The sequence below is a fragment of the Cyprinodon variegatus genome, unplaced genomic scaffold, assembly GCF_000732505.1.
Source record: "Cyprinodon variegatus isolate N-32 unplaced genomic scaffold, C_variegatus-1.0 Scaffold157, whole genome shotgun sequence".
Lineage (NCBI taxonomy): Eukaryota > Metazoa > Chordata > Actinopteri > Cyprinodontiformes > Cyprinodontidae > Cyprinodon > Cyprinodon variegatus.
In genome coordinates, this window is record NW_015150610.1 from 1,012,751 (window position 1) to 1,029,779 (window position 17,029).

Genomic DNA, 17,029 nt, shown 5'->3' on the forward strand with positions numbered 1-17,029 from the left:
TTCACTATCATGTTTGTTTGGTCAAGAGTGCAGATCTGAGTTCAATCTTGAGAATCAATGGGGCAGATGTGATACCCTTTCATCACCATCTGTGAGGAAGTCATTAATCCAGGAGCAAAGCAGTGCAGATAAACCCAGGTTGTGGATCTTTGGGAACAGCATATGAAGAAGGACGATGCAAGAGCTTAGCCTTCGACATCAGCTATATAGCCCCTACAGTACGTTCTGTGTGTGTTCTGGGTATTTTCCAAGTGGAATATAAGAAAAAAGAATGTGCCCTCTTCATATGCTTTGTGAACAGTCTCCTATATGTTTGCTCTGAGCTGCTCCCAGGTGACTGAGCACCTAAAGGTGACCTAAGATTAGAGTCAGCCACCCATTGGAAGACGGGTTTAGCCACTCGCACTTATTGTTCCAGTTTAAGGCAGCAGAGATTATTAAGTCAAACAGCAGCTTGGAGGAAGGATCTTGAATAGTTTTCCTTCATGCAACAATCTTTTTGCTGAATGAGCTCTCCAGCCCTGCAAAAGCTTCATGTGAGGCCTGAAAGGCATTGTTCTATTTTTCCTTAAAGTTCCTCTGTCTCCCACCTCCTGCACTGTATCCAGGGACATCCCGGCATAGAGGTTTGATTCCTCTTTCATAACAGTAGGTAAAGGCCTGAATATATGTGCTTGTTAATGTGCCATGACCTCCCTCCATTTGCTTCTACTCTGGCTTCATAGGCTTCTTGTAGTATATCAAGCAAGTATGATAAAGGGAACCAATAATTAGTTTGGTTGGTTTTCCTGGTCTTGATGTAGTGGATCATTAAAAAAAAAAAATATATATATATATATATATTCGGTATATATCTCCATCCATTTATTTTCCATCGGTATTGCGAGGGGTGCTGGTGCCTATATATAAGCCAATTACTTAAAGACACATAAAGAAGCGCTCAGTGTTGTGCAGCACCTGGTAGAGCTGGACCAAAGCTGATTCTGTATATGAATAGTCAGGAAGATACACCAGCAATTGTTTATAACGAAGAGATTAGAACTGATTTTTTAAGAGATATTAGATATACCCTGCTTTGCCAATTTTTTTTTCTCTTTGGTATTTAGTCAAGTTTCAAATTTCAATATAACCTAATTAAATATTATCTAATAGAAATGTAAACCTGGAAATTGTGTTACCATGTGCATTTGAATCTGGTATCTACTTTTTAGGACCAAACATTTTCTGACATGGTGGTATAGAATTGATATGCATTCTAAACTTTGCAGATTTTTATTTGTAATCAGTTTGAAAAAAATGCTAGCATTTTCCTTTAACTTATTGATTTTTCACCAGGTATTTCATCACAGTAAATCCTAAACAAAATAACTTCAAGTGCTTAGTTATATAGTTAAATAAATTAATGACTTCAAAGGGATACTGTTGCAAGGTATTGTAGAAAAACACATAAATGCAAGAATTATGTTATGAATAACTGAATGTGATAATACATTTATGCACCTCTTTTTCCGATTACCGGTACATGAATTTAACTGGCTGTCCCATCTAAATCAATTCAAAACCAAAAAATAAAAACATGCAGAGGTTTGGTAATCTAAGGTGTGTTCTAACCATGTGCATTTCTAGCACCACAGCATAGATCGGGACTAAAGTAAACAAGATGAAGGAAAAGTACTTTTTACATTCTGAATTAGGATTGTCCACCTGTGTAAATAGGATGGATGATGCCAAAGGTTGAAAATAACTTCATTAGAACAATTAAAGTTAGTGTTTCAGAAGAAGCAGCTTTTATTCAGTGTAAAGGTTTAGAGCTAGTACAAATAGAATGACTGAAGTGAAGTGAAAGCTTTTATATTAGATGATAGGAAATGAGACAATGTTATCAGTATTGGGGCAAGACCGTGGCACAGTTGGTAGCACTTTTGCTTTGCAGCAAGGAAGGCCCTGTATGTTGTTTACAGGTTCTCCCGGTGCATATATGGGTTCTCTACGGCTACTGTGCTTCCTTCTCACAGTCCAAACACTTGAATAACCTTAGAGATGGTTGTTCATCACAGTGATAGACTAGCAAACTGTTCAGGGTGTACTGTTACTGTCCCCACATTATTACTGAAGCCAACCCTGCTTCCACCATCCCTGGCAATCTTGCAAAGAAAATGGATAATTTGGATAATGCATTGGAATAAGTGCAGGTAAAATGTTTGTCAGTCACCACAGGACCCATTTATGTCTGATCTCATGCACACATTGTTGCGTCCATCTGTGCTCCCTGTAATTGCCCTTCAGTGAATAGGCCAGCTAATGGGGAATAGGGTGTTTGTGTTTATGGAGCTGAGGTGCTACACTGTGTCTAAATTCTCAGAATCCTATAGAGGAAAAGAAATGCCAGAAAGGTTATGATTTCAGAATAATTGATTATGGTTAGGTTTTCCTTCTGCTGTATTGCTAAAACACGGGTGAAAAGTATAATATAAATTTTTGTGGTTTGGAGATCAAATATACCAATGTATTGGCTAACTAAGATGACTGTGAGTAGGAAGAAGTCTGTCCTTGTTGCCCTTGGCTGGGATTCTTTTATCCCTGTGCCTCTGCTGGTTAGCCAGTTATAGATGAGAGACTGCAACACAAGGAGGATCACATAGGGGATATTTAATACCCAACTCACTCCTCTCCACCTTCATCTCCTTCCTATCCCTCTTTAGTTTTGCTGCCTTTATTCCCACTGGCACTATATATTTCAATTTGATTGTAGCTGTATGCATGTTTTCCTATGTACTTAATTAAAAATAACAGGTCGTATGTCAGCTGACCCATGGATAAAATAGAACAGTTGTTATGGTTCTGTGTTTTTTAAATTTTTTTATTATATGATTGTGGGAAAGAAGAGCGAATCTGGTATTTTTTTAAGGCCAATACAGATTGTTTTGTCTTCAATCTAACTTGTTCCCAGAATGAGCTGCAAATATGTCGGGCTGATTCTTTAGGCCAATATTGTCTTTTCTTGCTCTTTTTACATAAACAAATGACAGCACAATAAATGTTACACAATTGTTACGAATGACAAATAGAGCGAGGGGGCAATAGGTGTCATTTACATGATCTCAAAGGCTCCTGAATCCACAGATGCTGATACAGAAAAGAATGCTATTTAGACCAAAAATATTATCTAAACGGCAGCCAGGGGTAAATTTCCTTGACTTTTGTTTAGCCCATATTTGTTGGGATGCATGTTATAATGCATGTTTTGTTTGTCTTTTAATATTTCTTTTCTAATTGTTTGATTGGTTTATAGTAGGACGAATAGTTTGATTAATATATTGATGAATAGTATCATGTAGTATATGAGCAGTTATGAGTTTTTAACAAACTGGAACTGACTTGGTTTTCTATTGCTATAATGCTTGTATGAGATGAGATGGTTTAATCCCTACTAAGATAAATTATACAATTAATTTCTCTAAATAAAAAATACAATCTCTTTCCTTACACCTGTTTCCCTGATGCAGAGTTGTTGCTGGTTGCTTTTAAGATGCTGAATGAAAGTGAGATTTATTTGGCTCTTATACTGCCCAGACGCTTTTTCCATCTCTGTCTGTTATTTACTTTTTTTTTCATCTGGGTCTTGGCTTGAATCTTGCACCTAAATAAAGTATTAACAAGCACAAATAAGCCTAGGAGAAGGATTTACCAGAAATAATCCTTGACATTAAACAGCGAGCTGATGGGTTCACCCTGTTTTACATTTCCAAGGAAAAGTTACAAGTTGCTGCCGTTCTGCTGCCAAGTTGATCCTTGTTCATGGCAGCATCACAGCACCATTCTGGCTTTCCTTTTGGCTTATCTGTTATTTAAAAAAAGGTATAGTAATGTGTTGTGTAGCATGAGAAGTTGTTGGTTTCCACTGTAATTTAGCTGCTGAGGCAGAAATCTAACATGCATATTTTAGTGCAATATTTCCAAACAGCAACAGACAGCCATTCAGAGCGCCGTGCCTCACTTTTAGCTTGAAGAATTATATTTTATTTTTTCCTTCTGTGCAATATCGATCCATTCAGGATGTTTTCCTGATTTGGCTCCTGGCAGGAAACAGCAGAGAGGAGCGTGTTTATGCTTTGATACAAATATGTTTAGAGGGTATTTGTGAGCGATGCAAATCCGATTTAGAATTTGCACATGATGCAATTGGAAAAGAAGAGAAACAGTCGAGTCATGTACAAAGATGACTTAAAGCACAAGGTTTAATATTTAGCCTGTTGTATGTTTTGATCTCAGACTGATATAGCTGATAAAGTGTTATTATAGCTTTTTGAATGGCAATGTGTGTGAAGATGTCGGAAATTATAAATGGCACGTATTTTTAATCACCACCCCACAGTTAGTCTTTTTCTGACTGGTGTTGAATTTAAATGAGAGATAGAAAAGATGAGGAAAGCTTGGAAAGAGCCGATAATTCTCTAAAACATTGATGCAAATTAAATAGTTTGCTTTACACTGACATCTACAGGTATAAAATGGCCATTACCTTAAAAAAAGCAAAGATGTGTCCGACTATCAGCCTTATGTGAACAGTTACAGCAAAACCAGTTTTGTTCTGCTGCTTGTTTACTCATAAACAATGTCTGTTTTATTTTTCTAAGGGTTTTCTCTGGTTTGCTGTTGTGCTTTGAGCCTTAGTCCATGTTCTAAGTGGGCTTTGGTTCAGGGGAAACACAGAGGACTTTTATCCACACAGGGCAGAGTTGACTGTTGCCCTTTGTAAATGAATTTGTCATGTAAAAAAAGATTTTAAACATCTTCTATAGTTATCTTTATCTGATATTAGACATCTTTTTCATGACCTGAACCATGTAACTGATAAACATGTCTTAGAAGAGAAATATTTAAGTGCACTGTAAATCCAAAACCAAAATTTGCTGAAGATGCAGCAAAGTACATCATGTTTTTTATCTAAGAAAGTAAGGTTTTCTGTCTTAAACTGTACTTTAAAGTTGTAGCAGGGTTTTATGAGGTTACAACATAGGTTTTTAACCCCCACAAAAAAGGTTCTTTACTCTAAATTATGTTCATGCAGCCAGAATGGCATTGATAAATCCTAATTCCTCACAAGAGAAAATATTTGTTTAAAATCTGCTTCCGTACAGTTTCATTCCTCTCTAATTCATGCTGAAAGGACCAAGCTTTGCCTTTTTTTTTTTTGCCCCACATTGCCATAATAAAAATATCTTCAAATGCTAATGGGCCATGCAAATGGTCCATTATTTCATTTGTCTAGTTGATAAGATACTAGCCAATTTTGAGCTCCATTTATCAATGACCTGCTGTGTGTCTCATTTGCTCGATGCTTTCCCACAGACACACGTTTTTCCCCTCTTTTGGACATTTTAATCAGTTTTAAGAGGAATAATTGCCCAGGTAGACGACTAAATATGGAGGCATTTCAATTAGGGGATGTGTGTGGCTTCAGGCAAACTATTCCTTGTGGAGACTAATCAACTAAGACTGATTAACCTAACATTTTAGTAATAGGAGTGTGTGTGTGTGTGTGTGTGTGTGTGTGTGGAGGGAGAGTTGGTCAACATCCAGCTATTTAAATTCACGCAACTGAATGTCCGACATTATTTTTGGTAGGGAACATCTCTTGGGATTTCTTTAAGCAATCATTTTCTCATGCAGATGAGCTGTAAACAGTTTGGGCAGTAATAACCTCTTTAATTTATTAGGAACCTAACAGCCCTCACAGAACCTTTAGAGATGGGAGAGCATAATGCGTGAGAAGAGGTTTGTGAGACTGAACATCTAAGGAAGTTTGCTAGTAATCTCAACACTGGTCTGCTAATTATAACCCACAGTCTCTCAGTTTCTAAGTAAGTGGAGCATTGCTTTCAGTCAACTGGCACCAGACTGCACAGACCTCATGCTGGATTAGCACCGAAAGTGACAGCTGTCATATGGGGAGCTGGAATTTGATTTGTTGTTTTATCAAACTCACTAAACCATCGGTATTTCAGATATATTTGTTATCTCTGTGCGTCTCCATTTTATTTAAACCAGATTCATTAATTTGGCTTTGTGTACAGTTAAAATGAAAAATTTGTGGTAAAGGAAACTTAACTTTGTCAGACATGAAACTATTTTTTCCAGTTTTAGGTCATTTTTGCATCACAAAAAAGATTAGTATTTTTAAAGTGCAGAAAAGAATAGAATAGAATTGAATAGAATGATTAAGATTATTTTGGAGAATTGTGATTTTTTTATTATCTAGTTTGCATTCTCTAAGGTCACTGGACCTTAATACAAAATCTGGAACTCCAGATGAATATGTGATGGCTTATCAAAATTCATTCCATCCATTCACCAATTAACTCAAATAATTTGAGTTACTTGTGAATGTATTTTAGGGCAGAACCACTAACATACTGGCTCAGTACGATAGTGCAAATAAGTAAGTATGATAAGTAATGTGCAAATAGTGTTGGCAGTAAGGAAGGTGTTAAGAAGAGAAAGAAGGATGATTTTTTTCTCCTTGGTTCCTTTAACTTCCTGACTTTCCTATCTGGACCATATTAGCTATATGGATTCCCACAAACTTTAGTGTGACAGGACATATAGTACAATATAATACAATATACATACATAAAATTCAATACACATACATAAAATCCTTACATTACTCTGTGTAAGTACTTTTTATATGTTTTTCTACATCAATTGATTGCTACATTTGTGTTATTTCTTTTTTTTTAAGGTGGATGTAGTTCACTTCTGGGTTGCATCCTCCATTTGCGTTGTGGTCGCGTAATGAAGTGCAAAAAGGTGTTCGGATTTGGCACAGCAGTTCCGAATTCCTTTTCTCCCTATGGTATCCTTGTTGTATTAGGATAATGTTACGGAGAACAAAAAAAAAAGTCTAAACAGCCATATTTCATGATTTTGCATGAAAGAAAATATTATGACTACGCAAATTCCGCTGGCATTTTTCTCATAAGAATCCTGTATTGAAAAATAAAAGTCGTTTTTTAATAACTTGAATGAGAAAAAAAACACAAGATTATTTTACACGAGGAGCTTTTTCTCTTATCTTTGGCCTCGAAACTCGAAACAAAAAATAAATACAGTTACAGTTTTTTGCATAATAAAATAAATAACACCAAAAGAGATTTTATTTCTTGACAAGCACAGCACTGCAGCCATCATGATATATTTTAACTGCAGGAGGTGCCACATGTTGTTTTCACAACAAAGTAAATATGACTGTACAAGAAGATTTAAAACAAAAAAATAAACCATTCTGTTGTGTTTGGTTGAGGACGATTATTAACAAATAAGTTATTCAAGTTTTTTTTTTTATCTTGTGAGGTGAATATAAAAAAAACTCACCCTTACTGTATATGCAATTTGATGTTACAGGGTTTGACCAGGCCAAGTTGAGCTATGGAGGATGTCAGAATAATTGCAGAAATAGATCTATTTTTTTATTTCCCTTACTGATGATTGGAGGGTTTTTATTTTTTTGAACTTTGAACTTGACACCACTTTTAAATTTCTTGTTGTCAGTTGTTGAAACCTCTGGTAAATATTGGTTTAAAGAAATGGTTAGTTGATTGGGGAGGAGGTGTTTTTTCATCCTGTTTTTCTTTTTTGAGTTCTTCTGTTTGTTAGAATTTAAATTAAATATTCTTGTAACTCTTACAAGGGTCTCTTTAATGATTTGTTGTAGACGCTGATGAGTATAGCCAGAGAGGATTTTCTGTATTAGTGCGTCCTACAGCTCTGGAAAAGCCTCTGATTGAAGAGACTGTGGTTATCCAACGGTCTGATGAAGAGGATGCGTGTGGTTGTCTGTAATGTACCTCAATTTATGATGGAGTTTTATTTTTTAAATTAACTCTAGATGTGAGTCTGGAGGAAGAATTGGCTAAGCCGCTGTTGATGTTAACAACTAATTAAACAGATTTACTCATAAAAGGGGGGTAATATTTTAGACTTATCTGGTCGTCAGTTGTATGGATGGATGGATGGATGGATGGATGGATGGATGGATGGATGGATGGATGGATGGATGGATGGATGGATGGATGGATGGAGAGAGAGAGAAAGAGAGAATTTTAGCAACCCATGTGTACCAGCAGGATCTCTTGTCCCATCCCATGGGCAGCTCTGTGCTGCATTGCGTATGCTATACATGTTGCCTAGTTTTCACCTCCATGTTGTCCTCCTGTCTGTGAACATGTGTCGAGTTTGTGCTCAGGGGAGATTGCCACATCTGTGAGTTTGCCCACGACTGCTACCAGGTCAGATGCTTTGGATTTATTTTGTGACGATTTTACTCCAGTCCTCATAATCTTTGACTTTTTATACTTCTTCTTCTCAGCAATCTTAGTGAATTTTCTCCTCACTGCTGTTATGTCCCTCCTTTCCTTAATACATTGCCTCATCTTTTCTTTTGTTTTATTCAATTTTTCCAGCCTCATGGTATCTTGTTTCAGCTCGTCAACTATAAGTAGTATTCCCCCACCATTTCCTTCGCTTATATGTATGATCCCTTTCCTCTTTCCTCTTTTACTCATCCCCATCACTGACCCAATTAAGTGTGGGAGGGACAAGGAAAGTAGCGGAGTGACGGAGCTGAGGCACAGAGTGGAGAGAGTTTTAGAGTCAGAATCTGGAGAAACAGAGAGTCTGAAAAAATTGCCACCAACCTGTCAGGACCTATACAGGGAATTGTCCGAACTTCACCTGGAAGATAAAACACCTTTGACAGGCTTGCTGGATGCAGAGGATTGAATCGGTATCGGCTTTTACCTTCTGCTTTGGAAGAAGAAGCAAGGAATAAAAATCTATTTTCATTGAAAAAATAAATAAGGTTGGATGCAAATCCAGGATGGTTGGACATTGGCAGATAGAGGGGGACTGAGAGACTAAGACGGCACATTCCTGTATGGAATCTGAAGGAACGGGGGGTGTCCACGTGCTGCTCGCCTCCCGTAAGCCAAGCGTAAGATTTGAGTGAACAGGAACAAAGGGAAAGGAAAACAGGAAAAGATGTATCTGTTCTTCCGAGACAAGTGGGAGGTGGAGGGGCTGCAGACTGTGGGCATCCTCCTGGTGGTCTGCAGCTCCCTCAAACTGATGCACTTTCTGGGGCTTATCGACATCTCTGTTGCAGGTAAGGAAATGTTTAGGAATCAGCAGGAATCCTAGAGGTTGTAAAAATATTTAATAAAGGGATGGTACATCGGGGAAACACAGCTGGCAGGAGTCAGAATAAACGTGTGTGATTATGGACGTGGTATGTGCGTGTGTTTCTTTGGAGTAAAACACGAAGTCCTGTGAGCCCAATTTCCAACACACTTTCTGTGCTGCCTAAGTGAAGCTGGAAGAATTATCATTTATTTGATATCAAAAAGATATCAAATAAAAGATAATATTAGTTTCAAGTTTAAAATCATTTAAAAAATCACTTGAAATGCTTCAGTTAGAATGATGAATTACTTTATAATAAATAATTTTTTCAGTCAGTTAAGAATAGTTGCATATTCATTTTTTTTATCCACTTATACATTTTTTTATTTAACTTTTAATATTTTTTATTTTTATATTTTTATTTAACTTTTAATATATTTTTTATAATAATCATTTTTTTAATATTCTCTTTTTTTGTTTAAATACTAGTATCAGTAACAATACAAATTTTAAAAGGACCGCCCCAATATCTATAATATTCTGAAATGCTCTTTGCCCAGTCAATGAAAAGTAATAATGTCTCAAGTAAACAGATCATGATTCATTTGTACATTGTTTTTTTAAATCATTAGCAAAGATTTCCTGATCATAAGTTCCTCCGTTATAAATATCTGGGAAGCTGAACTGACAATATGGGTCCATGCAATGTGTCATAGCCAGAGTGCCACCAGGACACAAGACACAGCTTGCATGGTAGATTAAGGGCTTTCTGGTTGGAAGATTTAAGCATTTAATCAAAAATATCCTTCAAAAGATTTACTTTTTTAAATTCACTTACTTTCCTGATTTGTGATGTTGTTTTATCTTATTTTTTTTATCTCATAGCTTTAACCCACCCTTTGATCTTTTCAGATTTCATGTTTTCCTACATTGTGTTAGGTAAAGGAACACAAATTTTATATTATGCTTAACTCATTACAAGAATCACTCCATTGAGACATGCCCCACTGAATACTAATAATCCAATAACAGTCAAAAAGCATAGGCAGGAGCATTTTTTATATTTTTATTTTTGTCTCAGATCAGAATGAAAAAATAATTTTGGCTGTCATTGTTAGAAGAAAAGTGACATCAAAGGTAGCTGAGCACACATTTATCATGGTACTTTGGCAGTTAAAGAAAGTAGAGAGACGGACAGAGGAGATGGAGTGCAGGCTATGAGGCGCTGACAGAGGAAATAGATTCTTCATATCTTATCACAGAGAGTTTTTCTGGTGAATCAGCTTTGATGGTTCTTGAAAGTATTTTAGGCTCAGTGAGCCTTGCAGAGTCAGAAGGAGCAGCAAAAATCATGAAACAAAAGAAGTTTTGTTATTCAATGTTTTTTAAAGAGCTCCAGAAAAAACACTGGAACAATAACCAATGTAATTAAACCTCCATGTGATCTTTTTTTTCCCCTTTAGCTTGTTTGATTTTAAGATCATATATGAATTTACTACATCTTTACTACATAAACTCCCTCTTTCTTCTGTGGTAGTTTCATAAATTTTTAAAGTCTCTTCTTCTAATTTTGTGATACGGTCTGTTGTCAGGTTCATGTAGAGAAAGATAAATTGCTTACCCGTACAAACAGCTCAAGGCAGCAGGGTTGGGCCTGTGCTTAGGCAGTAGAATGGATGAATCTGCCAGATATTGGGAAATGTACTCCCCATCCTCTATTTGCAAATAATGTCACAGTTGAAGGAGGCAATAGTCCCTTCAGCTCCGGGCTTCTAAGAGACAAAAAAATGACACATCATAAAAGCTATGTTTCCATATCTTTTCAAACAAATGGTATGTATTCTTCTTACCATTTGTTGGTCTTTTATAGGTTCTCCTTCCAAAAAACAATCCACTGGACTTTGTTTCCAAGTTTGAAAACATTTCCAGTCCCATCAAGGAAGCTTTTTCAATTCAAAATGTCAGGAATAATGTTTAGTTCGAGGTTTTACAGATGTAGCCCTTCAAAACCTTGTTTTTGTTTTGAAGCATGCAAATTGAAACGGACAAACGGGTCCACCCCTTTGGAATGGGGGTCGTTTGGCTTTTTTTTTTTAGCCTGAAATGCTCCATACCTGTTCAAGTCTCTGAAAGGGGGGTCATTAAAGGGAATTGTTGGCCTGGCTGAACAGTCGAGTTCTTCTGCTCTCCTGTAAAGTTGTTGGGGTTGCGATGATAGCAGAAAGGGATCAGCTCAATTGTTGCATTGGAGGTTTTTGAAAGCTGAAATCTGAGTCCTTCCCCTCTGTTTAAGGTTGGTTTTGCTCTCTTAAAATAGATGGCTTCCTTCAGTATCTTTTATAGATACCGAAGGCATTGTTACTATGCAGTAGTTGGTTTCTGGTCTTCGGGTAAAACATTTCGTCCATCACTTCAAAATTATTGTATGGGATGAACTTAAGTGAGAATTTTTTGTTTATATTACCATATTTAATATTTAGCACTGATACTACTCGCTTCCAGTGAAAGAAAATATAAATTTCAACACGTTGTTGGACCTGCGTTTGCCCTGTTTTAAGGCAGACATCCCCGTCTTTTTATTTACCTTCGACAATGTCACACATTTTTTACTTTGTTTTATTTATTTTTTTTTTCTAGGCAAGAAAGAATATCTAATGACATCATGAGACCATAACGACATTTTTAAGGGGACAGCCAACTTGTATATGGAGCAAAGACACAACCTAAAAAATACAGAGGAATTTCAAAGCACTGATTCAATTTTTTCGCCAAAGATCTTGTAGAGATGAATAGAAAGCAGGTCTGCTATGTACTCGACTATGAGTGAAAATGATAACCTCGTGGCCTTTGCATAAATTAAGCCCAATTAATTCTGGAATTTGGATCCTGGAGTACGCTCGTCTGCTGACATCGCTCTTTGCTTTAGGCATGATGGATGCATCACTTTGTATGCAGCTCTTCTTACCTCAGTTCTGAAAATTGGGAAATTCTGGATTCATCAGAGCATATGAGACTCAACAGCTCCAAAGTCAAGTCTTATTTCTCATTTTTAGCATATTGGAGGTTCTTTTCTATTAAGCCTTGATTTCTTCAGACTGCTGAGCTGCTTAGCCACATTCTACAGTATTTAGCTGTATTTGTATTTGCAGGTGGAAATGTTCCTATGACGATATATCCATGACCTCTGCTGTTGCTGTTTTATAATTTTACCAAATATTTAAGTGATCACCATTAACAGCCCTTTATTCCCTTATAAGCCAGTTATAAATCAGTTTTAAGTAATGCGTTGGACAGTTTTTCATCCAATTTTGTATAGTAACAGAATTGTAATGAGATATTTTTGTCTTAGATTCTTAGATGTATTATTAGGCCCTTCTAAAAAAGATTCAAATATTTTTGCTAACCACAAAACACGAATTTATAACTAATGATAATGGATAATTTACTGCAGAAATAACTTGCTGCCAGATACAATATAATCCATAATTGTTTAAAAGGAGTATTTAAATAGTTAAAACCAAGTGATGGCATTTCTTTGTGCAGGGAAAATATACATGATTTATGAAAGCATACATACAAGGACACAAATAAACACGGTCTCCCTTTGCTCAGCCAAGCCAGAATGCCACTATTGGCATCAATATTGTTGTTATTGTATTTTTTGTTGGATGCTATTTTTGTGTTTTTTCTACAGACGTGTTACTCAAGAAGTAAATTGACTGACCTCTGTATGCATCTCTAACGTTTGTGCTATGGTTGGTGATTGCAGGTAACCCCTCCACCAGTCAAAGCAAAAAAACCATAAAGCAGCGATTCCTCAAGCTGCTGCCGTGCTGCAACCCCTCGACTGCCCCCTCTATCAGTCAAAGCAAGTGCTCCTTCACTCTTGATACATCTGCTTTCCTCTCAATAGCCTCTCTTAAGTATTTGCATTTACATTTTATCATTGTGTAGTGTGGGATGTCAAAATAGAATAGATTTGTTTACATTTAGACTTTTTTTTTTTACTTAAGCTATAGCTTTTATAGACAAAGCTGTACAAAGGTTTCATCATGAAAAACAGTACTGTCGACATTGCCAGACATTGGATGGAATGCTTAATGATCTCCTTAAAGCAACAGTCTAGATTTTAGCCTCCAGGGTCATGTCACCTTCCAGGTTTAGCCCCCTGAAGATCACTGAGGCACTGTCACAAAATCAAATTGACTCCCACAATGTTTTGGAATCTTTAATGAAAGTATATGTAAATTTACTTAACCAAGTTATTTCATCCAGCTCCACTAAACTAATTTGATTTAATGCCTATTATTGGTGCATTTATGCCAGTTAAGTTCAGTTTAACTATTATTAGTTAGTCGTATTCTAGTTATTGGGTTTCACTGATGGAATATACAGTAATACACTCATCTTGCAGTTAAAAAACCTGGTTTAGTGGAAATGGTTGACATAACTGGATTAAATACCTTGCAACATCTAATTTCTTTATTTTTTCTCACATCAAATAAATAAATTAATAAATTGAACCAACTCAACTTAAAAAAGTCAAATTTAAGAGCTGTGCATTGGTTAGGATCAATAATGAGAAAGTCTAACAGCTGAACAAAATCAAACTTTTAAATAAATGTCACACTTCCGTCTCACTACCTATGCTTACATGGACACAAATAATGGGATTGAAGACCTGATCAGATAAAAAATGGAAACATGTCAGACTGAAGATTTGAACCTGATTTGGTCTGATCAGAAAGAACTTTCATTCTGATTGAGAAAAATTTGTTGTTTTTTTTTCCAATCGTCATTCCGATTTGTGTCTATGTGTACAAGCATTTGAATACCTGAAGCAAAATAATCTCCACTGTGCATGTGTGCTAGTTCAGCGTCACATTTTTATCTTTACTCCTAACTTCATCAACAGGCTCCTTGCGTTTGGTGGAGGATGTGGCACCAAAAGTAACATGCCATCCTGCCCTGTACCTCTTTAGTGAAGAAGCGTTAGCATAAGGTACTGCACCAAAAACAAAAGTATGGATACAAAGATGTAAAGAAGGTCCATCATGGAAAAAACTACATTAACAGACATGATTTTAAAAAAGAAGTTTGAGAGGAGGGCATAAAGAGTAGCTAAAATTGAGGATGAGTGGACAGGCAGCTTCTTCTTCTGCTACTAAAGCCTTTCTGGAAAATTTGAAAGCTCTGCGCATGCTCAAATTATTTAATCTGATTGAACATTGGGTATATGTATACACATGTCCTGATTGGATCATTTAATTTAATATAAACAGAGATTTTATATTTTCGATCAGTCAAAATTTTGATTGGATTGGGGAAATTTTGCTCAGGTAAGCATAGCTCCTGATGGTGCCACCGAGGATACAAAAACTGGCCCCTAAGCATCCTGGGAAATAAAAAGAAATCTATTCCTCATTAACTGCTACAGATGTATTAATTTGCCTTAATATCCATTATGTTTAAAGTGGTAGGACTATGTTGAATTAGTTTAATTAGTTTAGTTATCTTTAGCTGAATTTAAAACTGTTTTTCTTGCAATCTGCCTATGTTCAGCATAAAAACTTAATTTTAGATATTAATCTGACCATGAACCAGTAAAACGAAGCAACCAATCTTACAAGAGATTCACAAAATATGTATGATCAGGTAAGTGTCATATCTGTTTTGTTGCCTAGTTAGCTTTGTGGTTTAATAGGAGCTCAGTGCTGTAAAGTAATGGATACAGTCCCCTGGAGTTACATAGCTGAAGTTTCGAAAATGGCAGTCAGCACTAAAAATCAATCAATGCCGAGGGCTTTAGCCTATATTGCTATAGGGCCGTATTTATCAAAGTTCTTAGAATAAGTTCCATGATTACTCTTAAAGATATAGTAAAGGATTTTTGCAAATGTTTGAACAGACCCGCCCTCTCCACTTAAAAAAAATAAATAAAAATTCACATGCACAACCCTGCAAAAGTTCCCTAGAGGGAACACCTGTTATACGCGGGCAAGTTGCTGTTTGCATCGCTCATAGAAGCTTACCTTCCAAAAGAAGATTTGCATTTTTTCCACTATGTCAGACTCACTATCAGTAGGTTGAAAATGGGGGCGAGCACGTAGGATGGCCTTACGTTAACATATCCCCAGAATGATTGAAAATTAGGAGGACCGCTTGTTTTGATGATCCAACTGGAAAAAGAACATCCTCCACTATACCTTTAAGGTGGATTATGAGGAAAAAAATCAACGAGCATTTTTATCCTTTTTAATTGTGAGGCTTGTTTATAAGCATTAACTTTGGAACCAGAGAAGTTTTACCAGTCAGATGCAGGACTATTAAAAAAATCTACAAATAGTCTCTTTTTGGACAACATTTTTGGCAACATCTTTTTGGAAGAGGAGTTCTTTTTGCACAACATACAGACATGCTGTAAATCGATGCATTAGTACTGACTGGCCAAAAGTTATTTATTTATTTTCCATGCATTTGTAATACATGGCCATGACTTTGGTATCTCATCTCCATGATTCCTATTAATGCATGGCCACAGGATAATCGTGTGGCCATGCTTAAGTGATGTATGGCAACCAGTTATTTTTATCCCAACTGATGTTTTCAGATGTTATTTTGTGAGAAATTGTAATGGAAATGCAGTTCATGTTCCATTTACTGATAGAGAAATGACTTTTAATCCAACATGAAGCTCTGCTACATGTGGTTACTGGTAAGATTACGCACCTTTTTAAGTCCATAACCCAAAATATATGTCCTCTGTCAAAGCATTACCATCTGTGTCATCAAAGCCAAAACATCTTCATCTCCTGGAACATTTATGTACCGGATGTCATTCTAGCTTCAATACCATCCTCTAGTGGAAACTCCTATCAAGCCTCTTAAATATTTGAAGGAGTAGAGTGATTCTTAGACATGAGAAGGTTGATAAATAGCTTATAATAAAGCCCCTGAAGGTCATTTGATATTCCTCAAAATACGCTTAAGCTTATTTCAAAGGTAATTGAGTGAATTAAGTGTTGCATTAATTCAGTCAGCAAGTCCTCCACAGAGAAGGTGGAGTATAAAGACCCAGGAAGATGCATTGTTTACCATGATTAGACCAAAGTTAACAGCGGTACTTTAAAAGCTCCCTATTGTGCCAGGAATTGATGAGGTTCACCCAAAGACTCAGAGGGCTCTGTAGATTCTGGATAAGGTGTGATTTACACACCTTATCAGTGATGCATGGGGGATACCACTGGCTGAATGGTAGACCAAGGTGATGTATCTTGCTGGAGAGCTTGTCACCCCTATTGAAGGATAAAATGCCTTGGCCCTCATAAGAAGGTTTACTAAGGAGAGTTTTTTTGCTAGCTTTGAATTTAACAGGAATAGTGGCTTTTGTTTCGGGTTTGGAACAGGGATGCCGTTTTTAGCCTTGTGGAACTACTGAGGAGGTTTTTGGACTCTGGTTTCCTAGTCAACGTACGTATTGTGGGTTGTGCTATAAGAGAACAGGGTAATGGGCTCTCTGGTCCTCATAATCAAGGTAAGTGGTGTGTCAAAGACTAAGCTTTTATCTAGTCTCCAGTTCCTTTTTTAAATTTCACTGATATAATCTCAAGATGCTGATTAGTATCTTCAAATCATGACCTTTACTTTGTACTGGAGCAGTTTGCAGCTTAGTTCAACACAGCAGTGGTGGGAATTCATCCCTCTAAATCTGAGCCCATGGTTCTAGACTGTAAAAAAAAAAGTGGGTTATACTGGGCAGTCCGGTTCTGTGTGAAGCAGTAGCTTGCTACTTTTTTTCAGAAGTGGTATAATGATAGGGAAATAAAGAAAATGGATGATCTCATCT

General features: G+C 36.5%; 1 protein-coding gene across 7 annotated transcripts in view; it reads left to right on the forward strand.

Annotated features, from left to right (window-relative positions):
* Window positions 1–17,029, forward strand: part of kcnip2 (Kv channel interacting protein 2) — a 129,822-nt gene that overhangs the window by 105,776 nt on the left and 7,017 nt on the right. For 2 of the 7 annotated variants that reach the window (XM_015377690.1, XM_015377691.1), the window contains exon 3: window positions 12,953–13,051. The exons of 4 other annotated variants lie outside the window; for them this stretch is intronic. In XM_015377690.1, the coding sequence (XP_015233176.1) occupies window positions 12,953–13,051 (99 nt within the window). Of the gene's footprint in view, window positions 1–9,033; window positions 9,167–12,952; window positions 13,052–17,029 lie in introns of those variants that run through there. One more of the 7 variants, XM_015377692.1, reaches the window with a different exon arrangement.